General features: G+C 49.7%; 1 protein-coding gene across 1 annotated transcript in view; it reads right to left on the minus strand.

Moving 5' to 3' along the window:
- LOC139385902 (rho guanine nucleotide exchange factor 17-like) overlaps positions 1–9,449 on the minus strand; it is a 107,320-nt gene extending 97,871 nt beyond the window's left edge. The window contains exon 1 of the mRNA XM_071131195.1: positions 4,152–9,449. Coding sequence (XP_070987296.1) covers positions 4,152–8,972 — 4,821 coding nt within the window. The 5' untranslated portion in view covers positions 8,973–9,449. The remainder of the gene's footprint in view (positions 1–4,151) is intronic.
- Between the last annotated feature and the right edge of the window lie 433 nt (positions 9,450–9,882).

Below are 9,882 nucleotides of genomic sequence, written 5' to 3' on the forward strand. Positions count from 1 at the left end.
TTTCTTAATATTATTCAGCTCCCTTGGCTTTGATGCCTCATGACTGAGTATTGCTCTGTTCAAATAGAGTGTGGTTTTGATGAGATCTGATAGCGGTGTCAGTGGACTGACTGAACGCTGTAGGAGACACTGGGTTGATGTCAGTGATAAAGTAGTCTACAGAACTATTGCCAAGAGATGACGTATTGGTATACCTACCAAAGGAGTCCCCTCCAAGCCTACCATTGACTATGTACATACCCAGCGACAGAGCTGCAGGAGTTGTGACCCGTTTTTGTTGTCGTAACTGTGTCTAAGGGGGCATATGGGGGAGGGAATGCTGTCACCTGCGCTCTCAATTCAATTCAAGGGCTTTATTGGCATGGGAAAGATATGTTAACATTGCCACAGGAAGTGAAGTAGATAATGAAATTAAAGTGAAATAAACAATACAAATTAACAGTAAACATTACACTCACAGAAGTTTCAAAAGAATAAAATACGTTTTAAATGTCATAATGTCTATATACAGTGTTGTAACGATGTGCAAATAGTTAAGGTACAAAAGGGAAAATAAACTAATATGGGTTGTATTTACAATGGTGTTTGTTCTTAAATGGTTCCCTCTCTCGCTTTGCCTCCCCCTCCCCAAATCCTTTCACCTGTCTCCCCATCTCCCGACCTCCTCTCCCTCGTTTTCTGTGTTCCTGTACCTGATATCTGGCTAAATCTCGTCTCATGAAGCCTGAAGGAGATGACCTCATTTCACAGCAATGCTCAGAGAGAAAGAGAGCGAGAGGGCGAGAGAGAGACGATAGAAGAGAGGGGGAAGAAAGGAGAAAAAAGAGGCACAGAAAGCAGAGTGGCTCTGACAAGTCTATAGCTATGAGGGGTCTATAGCTATGAGGGGTCTATAGCTATGAGGGGTCTATAGCTATGAGGGGTCTATAGCTATGAGGGGTCTATAGCTATGAGGGGTCTATAGCTATGAGGAGGCAGTCAGAGAAGGGAAGGGGAGAAAGAGCGAGAGAGAGAGAGGGGCACGGGAGAAAGAAGGGAGAAAGAGAGAGAAGGGAGGGGCAGGGGAGAAAGAGTCGAGAAGGAGGGGAAAGAGAGGGGGGCAGGTGTAGTGCCGACTGCTAGTGATGGGGGGGGGATCACTACGGTTACATATCACAATATTATGTGTATATGAGCATGTTTGGAACATCAAATCCCCCAAAAATAAACTAAAAAAATATCAAAGTATTGCAATACATATAGAATCGTGAGAATCACAATACACATCCTATCAGCACCTAAGTATGTTGATAATATCGTTTTGTGAGGTCCTTGGCAATTCCCAGCACTCGTGCACTATAGGGCAGGGAGTTGTTCTTCAGTTTCCAGAAAAGGAAAAAGGCTCCCTTGCTCTTAGACACACACATCTCCTTGCATAGGACTACACTTGTCTACAGCCCATTTCAATTTGGGATCAATTGAAAGCTTCAATCCTCTTTATGTCTCTCCTCTCCTACTAAATCAGAGCATGAGCTTACATGGAAGTAACAGACAGAGACACTGCTCAGACATCTCCCAGGCCAACACACCGGCCGGTGGCCCTGGCTATTATCAAACACATCAGTAACGTTTCTCCAAAAGGGAGGAGGGGGTGGGTTGACGGACAACATCCCCCTCAAAACTTCTTAAAGACAAGCCAACGGTGCTTGTAACAAAAAGTAATGTAATATAACAGAGTTATGTAAGATAGATAAAACAGTTTTTATAGTCACCGGAAAAGTGTGTGCGTGAGAGACGTTCCAGAGAAGATCTAAACCACAATGTGTGTGCCTGTAGAGAAAACAATCTTTCCTTGAGTGATACCGAACGACAATAACACACACACACACACTTGAGGCAGCCGGGGTTAAGGACCAACTAAAGGCACCAGGGGATAAGGACCAACTAAAGGCAGCAGGGGATAGGGACTAACTAAAGGCAGCAGGGGATAAGGACTAACTAAAGGCAGCAGGGGTTAAGGACTAACTAAAGGCAGCAGGGGTTAAGGACTAACTAAAGGCAGCAGGGGTTAAGGACTAACTAAAGGCAGCAGGGGTTAAGGACTAACTAAAGGCAGCAGGGGTTAAGGACTAACTAAAGGCAGCAGGGGTTAAGGACTAACTAAAGGCAGCGGGGGATAAGGACTAACTAAAGGCAGCAGGGGTTAAGGACTAACTAAAGGCAGCAGGGGAAAAGGACTAACTAAAGGCAGCAGGGGTTAAGGACTAACTAAAGGCAGCAGGGGTTAAGGACTAACTAAAGGCAGCAGGGGTTAAGGACTAACTAAAGGCAGCAGGGGAAAAGGACTAACTAAAGGCAGCAGGGGTTAAGGACTAACTAAAGGCAGCAGGGGTTAAGGACTAACTAAAGGCAGCAGGGGATAAGGACTAACTAAAGGCAGCATGGGATAAGGACTAACTAAAGACAGCAGGGGTTAAGGACTAACTAAAGACAGCAGGGGTTAAGGACTAACTAAAGGCAGCAGGGGTTAAGGACTAACTAAAGGCAGCAGGGGATAAGGACTAACTAAAGGCAGCAGGGGTTAAGGACTAACTAAAGGCAGCAGGGGTTAAGGACTAACTAAAGGCAGCAGGGGTTAAGGACTAACTAAAGGCAGCATGGGATAAGGACTAACTAAAGACAGCAGGGGTTAAGGACTAACTAAAGGCAGCAGGGGTTAAGGACTAACTAAAGGCAGCAGGGGTTAAGGACTAACTAAAGGCAGCAGGGGATAAGGACTAACTAAAGGCAGCGGGGGTTAAGGACTAACTAAAGGCAGCAGGGGATAAGGACTAACTAAAGGCAGCAGGGGTTGACTGTATGACTGTACTACAGGCATTAGGTTATCAGTGCCCACAGTCACATACAATCATAAGCAAAAGGTAATTGAAGCACAGCAGAGCATTGCCCAGAATATTAGCAGCAGGCGCTAGTCCTGAAGCTAATATGCCCAGAGTATTAGCAGCAGGCACTAGTCCAGAAGCTATCGTGCCAAGAATATTAGCAGCAGGCGCTAGTCCAGAAGCTAATGTGCCCAGTCCTATTAGCAGCAGGCGCTAGTCCTGAAGCTAATGTGCCCAGTCCTATTAGCAGCAGGCACTAGTCCAGAAGCTAATGTGCCCAGTCCTATTAGCAGCAGGCACTAGTCCAGAAGCTAATGTGCCAAGAATATTAGCAGCAGGCGCTAGTCCAGAAGCTAATGTGCCCAGTTCTATTAGCAGCAGGCGCTAGTCCAGAAGCTAATGTGCCCAGTCCTATTAGCAGCAGGCACTAGTCCAGAAGCTAATGTGCCCAGTCCTATTAGCAGCAGGCACTAGTCCAGAAGCTAATGTGCCCAGTCCTATTAGCAGCAGGCACTAGTCCAGAAGCTAATGTGCCCAGTCCTATTAGCAGCAGGCACTAGTCCAGAAGCTAATGTGCCCAGTCCTATTAGCAGCAGGCACTAGTCCAGAAGCTAATGTGCCCAGTCCTATTAGCAGCAGGCACTAGTCCAGAAGCTAATGTGCCCAGTCCTATTAGCAGCAGGCACTAGTCCAGAAGCTAATGTGCCCAGTCCAATGCTTGTTTAACAACTGTCCTAACAATGTTTGTGTAAGTTGGTTTGATGCTCCTGCTAACAAATACAATCTAAAAATAACCATCAGAGAGTATGGTTATGGCATTAGAGGCTTGTTTTGTGTGTGTGTGTGTGTGTGTGTGTGTGTGTAATAGCACTCAAGACGCAGTGAATCAAGACGCAGCTAGAATCTTTATCCCAGAGCCATATTCCGGGCAGTTTCTCTCCCCAAGAGCTATAAAGAATGATATGGAGCGCCATATTTGCTCCAAAAACTCCATCGCTATAACATTCTACTGAGTACACACACACACACACACTCGCGCACACACAAACACTCAACAGAATCATGCTTTGTAAGGTGATTCATGCTTTGTAAGGTGATTCTCCTTCAACACATCATTAGCAGCCGCGTATGAATACTAAATACACGTCAGAATGCATAACTCCATCTAGCTGTGTTGATTTCCCAGAGGATTTTATCCATGACAACAGCAAACATTTAGCCTCCTCTCCTGCAACATGAAAACACAACTTTTGACCACTTAGACACACACACGTTGGCAATGTTACTCACCACTCTGGGTTTGGCTCTCTGTGGGGCTGGTGTGGTCAGCTCCTCACTGCTCTTCCTCTGCAGTCTGGGTTCTCTGGCACCAGTGGGAGTAGCAGGGCTGGAGTTGGACCCGTCTGGTACAGGCACCGTTCCTCCAGACCCAGGCCCAGACGGCTCCCCCTCGCACCCAGGAGCATTCAGAGCCAGAATATACCGCTTGGTCACATCCTCCAGGGAGGGGGCCTCCACACCAGTGGGCTGACCCAGGATGGAGGGTTCAGAGGCGGGTAGCAAGGCAGGCGGGGGCTGTGGAGGTGGGGAGATAGGGACGAAGGTGGCAGGTTCGCTGGCGTGGCGGACGTGCTTGGACCTGGCTTTGGATTTGGGGGGGGGCGGGGGCAGTGGGGGGTTGAGCTCAGTCTGGTCTTGATCCTGGCTCTCCTCTGGCCCGTGGTCTTCTGGACCTGGTTCCGAGTGGTCCAGCTCCTCCGATGCTGTTTGTGCGACTCGGTTGGGGCGTTTTCTGGAGGCCCGCCGGCCCATTTTGGGAGATAGAACCTCCGCAAGTTCGGGGTCAAAGTTCAATATCTGCCCCCCTCCCCCTCCATCTGTGTCATCACCATAGAGACAGGAGTGCAGCTCCCGTTCTGATTGGGAGCGGAGTTTGCCACCTTCATTGTTGACAAGGCGACTACGTAATGGACGTCCACGTTCGTCTCCGAGCTCCCACAGCTCGTCTCTCTGCTCACTCAGGATTGGCTCACTGCTGGAGGGTGGGATTTGACCAAGCTGATCCAGCTCACTGATTGGTTCGTTGGGGTGATGGTGACTTTTGAACCCTGATTCGTCAAGCAGGTGGCCATCACCACGGCGACTGGGGTCCGAGAAGGACTTCTTCTTCGTGGCTTTCCCGTTGTTTTTGTCATCTGTCATCAATCTGTCCATTGCTCCTGGCTCTGCAACAATGCTCCGGATCACATTGCTGTAGTCGTCACGGAGACTATCGTCACGGAGACCACCGTCACTGCACACCGATAGCTCGCTGGTCACGCTGCCCGTGCACTCTGATAGATCAGCTGCAGAGGACGACTCTGGGACACTTCCTCCTCCGACTCCTCCCGCCCCCTTGGAGGAGAGAGAGAGCGACCCCAGCAGGTTACTATCCACAGAGAAACTGTTATTCCCTTCTTCTGACACAGAGTGGCGCCGGTGAGGCATGGGGTCGCTTAGCGAACGGTAAACAGTAGGATCCCCGTTGGACTCCCCGTTGCTGCCGTTGCTGGAGTCAGAGCCTGTGTTCCCTGCTGAGGAGAACTTACGGCGGCGGCGGATAGCACTCGGAGTGGGAGGAGCCTCAAGTTCTGGGGCTGAGGCACTCTGGGATACATTAGTCCTCCCACTAGTACTGCTGTTGTTGACGCTACTCATCTCTGTTACTACATCAATGCTCTCAGTCTCAGTCCCAAGAGCAGGAACAGAGACCAGGTTCTCTCGTTTCTCTCTCGCTCCTGCGGATAACCCCGATCCCTCTCGCATTCCCTCGTTTAACTCTGGCCATTTCTCCTCATGCAGAGCAGACTGCTTCCAGACAGTCAGGGGTTGACCTAGCACATCTCTGGCCAAAGATGATCCTAAACTTGACCCCACAAATAACCTCTCAGGGTCACCAGGTCCAGTCTCTGGTTCTGTGACTATGCCCTCATCTGTGAGGCTTGACTCGTGACCCGATAGCTCATCAACAAATCGGTCATAAAACACGTTCTCCTCAGAATCTCCCTTCTGTAGGCACTTCTCTCGTTCTCTGTTTTCACATTCCCCCTCCCTCTTCTCTTGTTCCCCTGAAATGGAGGCTGCCCCAATGTCAACCTCAGCCTCCCTAGCTCTCCCCTCCCTCTCTTTTGTCTCCTGCTCCTCCACTTGTTTCCTTTTGAAACCCTCATCCTCAGTGGAATCTGTAGCTAGCATATCATCCTCGTTATCATCATCCTTGCGAGCGCTCATCTGGCAGATATCTCTGATCACCTGTCTGGCCTCCTGTACATACCTGTCGTGCAGCGGAGTAGGCATCACTTCCTCATCCCCATAACCCCCTGCTCTGCAGTCCCCTCTGTCACTCTCCACCTCTCTGGCAGGCACCACCCTCCTCCCTCCATCACGCTCTCCGTCTAAATCCAGACGTTGCTCAGAAGAGCTTCTTTTGGCCGAGGACCCATCTGAATGTTGCCTCCCTTCTGGTTTATCAGAGTAAGTGAAGGATTTGGCGCGTCGAAGAGTTGCAGTGAGGTCCTTTAATGAAGGGCGGAGTCCTGGGTGGAGACCTCTTGACCCCATCCTGTACACCGCAGATGACCCCTCAGTAACTCCTGACCTGTCCGTCTTCCGAACTCTGAGCTCTGATAGGTCACTTTTCAGGAAGCTGAGGAGGGACATTGTTTCCGAAGCAATATCCGGGTTTGACATTGACATCCTGTTCCTGTCCTTATCCCCGACTACACCACCACTTATCAACCGCTGGAACACTGTAGTCTCCTCCCTAGTAACCCCTCGAGTGTCCCCTGTGGCTGGAGATGGTGGATTGACAGGGGGAAGAAGGTGGGGGCAGACTCTAACAGGGGCGCGGGATAAGTTATCCCCATGTCCGAAGCTGGGGGAGCGGTACATGGTGAAGTTACCGTGATAGGTCTTACTGAGCATGGAGGAGGATGCACCGACCACACTGCCTGGGGTGGTGGTAGTAGTAGTGTTAGCCATTCTATTAGCATAGCTAGCTTGGTCTTCTTTCAGTGTCTCTGTGCTACAGTATCTACTGCTGGTCTGCGATCCGCCGGGACTCGAAATAAACGATGAGATGTTGACCTTTGACACCCGTGATACCCCTGTGAGGGGCGTGGTCAAGGGAGATGATGTCCCCGGCCCACCTGAGGTGTATTGGCGTCTGTAGCTCTCCTGCGCCACCACCTGGTTAGGAGTGTAATTGCGTCCCCTCTGCGCTGCATTGTTTCTAGAGCCTTCGGGTTCTCTGAGCCGGTTCCGAGAACTACCAGCCTGTTCTGTAGTGGCGGCGGTGTTCTGTTGGTGTCTCTCCAGGTGTTCCATCATACCTGTCTGCTCGTCGTCGCTGTCGTCCGATTCACCATTGTCTCGCCCCGTTGCTATGGCAACTTCGCTGTTCTTCTTCTTCTTCCTCAGTGAACGGCGTCGCATGGTGTCTCGGCTAGGTCCTAGTGACGCAGGGCTGTCCTCTTCACTGCCTGAAGACCTTCCGGGGACCTTTCCACCCCACCAACCATTCTTACCGCGGGAGAGGGAACTTCCACTGACACCTAACGAGGGAGCGCTCCTTCCTCCTGCTCGATGGTACTCCTCTTCTTCGTCTCCTGAGCTGAACCTCCAGTGGGCTGTGATGGCTGCCCTGGCTGAGGCTCTATCAGAGGAGGGGGCCACCGGTCTGGAGAAGCTATGTGAGGAATGTAAACTATCCCTGGGCTGCCCGGCCCCCTGGCTCTGCTGCTGCTCTACAGAGGGGCAGACACAGGATGAGGAGAGGCCCCTGGAGCTGCTCCGAGGTGGGGAGGTGGGGCCAGCGGCTAGGACAGAGGGTGGAGGGTCAGAGTTCAGACTAGATGGACGGGTCTCAGGCCCCTCTCCTCCACTGCTGGGGCTGTGGGGTCTGTGCGTGTTTGATGGCTGCGCCACCCTAAGAAACATACCACTTCTACTAATACTAGCGCTGGCTGGCTCAATCTCTGCCTTGTCTGAGTAGTGCTGGTCAGGGTGAAAGGCTGAGTCCATGCCCTGGTGTCTCCTCTCTCTGCCCAGGGAGGCAGCCCTGCTGCGGTGTCTGTCTGACAGTGAGAGGCTAGTGGCTTCAGGGGTTGGGCTGTTGGGAGACTGCCTGTCGCTTCTGTCTGATACAGAGTTCTCTTTGGAGATGGTGAAGAGCTCGAGGTGGTCAGCAGACTTTAAATCCTCTGCATCAGAGGTGGACCGGTGCTTCTTTCTGTGCCTGTCCCCAAAAAGCTCTCGGATCTTGGTGACACTGGGCCAGTTGGTTAAATCAATGTGAACAGGAGGATCTCCATGGTGACTTGGGAAATAGCTCCTGTGTGACTTGCAGGCAGGCGCCCCACTGACAAAAACATAATCCTCAGCGTTCAACGTTTCACTGCAGTTATTGTTATCAGAGATAGACGGATCAATTTGGGAATACTCTCTTTTACCAGTCCCAACGCTGCTGCCTTGAGCAGATTTGCAAGTATAAATCAATTGTTGATTTCTATCCGAATCCGACCCAGAGACAGAGTCTGTGCCTGAATAAAACGTTTGTTGCTGAACTTTAGTGTCAGTCGGAGACTCTGTTAACACCGTGTCAGTAACTTGTAAATATCCACTGTCCTCGTGGAATAAATTCAGAGACGGGGATCTCTCTCCCCTTCTGCTTTTAAATCGGGGTAAAGTTGTGCTCTTCCCGGCCACGTTACTGCCAGGGCTCAGGGCTCCGTGATTCCGAGACGAATTAGTGCTACTGAACTTTTCAGTGAGTTGGCGAATAGAGGGAGAAATGGAGGAGAGCGGAGTGGAAGAGGCTTTCTTTAGCTCTGCGGTGTCGAGGCTGGCAGCGGAGATTTTGGAAACTTTCCTTGACACACTAACATTACGCATAGCCGAGGGCTGCGCTTTCTCTGCCGCAGCCGTAGATGGAGGGGGAAGGGCGCTGCTACTGCTCTCCAAATCCTTTGATTTGTTTAGTTGATTTTCACAGCGACTTTTGTTTGAGCTCCAACTTTCAAACTTTTTGAAAGAGACCCTGCTATACACCTTCTCTGTCTCCGTTTCTGCCATTGTATTTTTGTTATGTTCTCTCCTTCTGTTAATTCATTGTGGTAAAGCACTTTTTCTTCCACAGTGGCTAGGCTTTCACCCCTTTTCAATTGAGCTAGTACAATAGGCTACACTTTTAACCACAATCTGCTGCAGTCTTTTTCTCTCTACTCTACTCTAATTAAGAGTCTCAAAACAAGAAACCAGCGTTTACACTAAAACGACAATGAATTACACTACAACGACAGTGAATTAAACAACGTGAGAGAGAACTCTCCTGCATGCTGACCTTACATGTCTTCTCGAATCGCATCCATGCACGAAGAAGTGCTAAAGTTTCCCCAAACTTTTCTCCTTCAACTTGGTCAACTCTGCAGCTTTTCCATAGATTCCCCCATATTCCAGACTCTTTCCCATCGTTTTATTCACGCGGTTTGCCCTACACTTCTAATTCACTATAATCCCGAACCGTTGCTGTATTCCTTATTTTGACAGAATGTAGTTTTCTGTGATTTATGTTTTTACATGCAAATGCCTGAGAACGAGATAGACCAGGCGTGGGCGGGACTAATCGGGGTATAAGGGCTGTCATAGCCCCTCGGGAATGGGCATAAAACGCATTTCCTTTTCGATGGGAGAACACAGATATCGAGGACAGAAATATATCATTATAGCTCAGGGCCGTGTAAACCGTTGGCACGCTGAGAAATGTTAACGTTACTTTTCACAAAGTTAAACAAGAACATGTAACACTGTATTAATGAAGCTACTAATAATGCTGTCTCACACGGGTTTGTGAATTATGTGTCAACGTTAATTAAAGCATTTTCTCTCATGCAAAATGACTCTTGTGGTTTTTCCCATGACTGTCTGGTTATGTAGCTCTTTGTTCAAGCACGTATATTATTACACTGACTTCTGGGCGGTGGAA

The sequence above is a fragment of the Oncorhynchus clarkii genome, chromosome 27 (assembly GCF_045791955.1).
Source record: "Oncorhynchus clarkii lewisi isolate Uvic-CL-2024 chromosome 27, UVic_Ocla_1.0, whole genome shotgun sequence".
In the NCBI taxonomy this organism is placed as follows: Eukaryota; Metazoa; Chordata; class Actinopteri; order Salmoniformes; family Salmonidae; genus Oncorhynchus; species Oncorhynchus clarkii.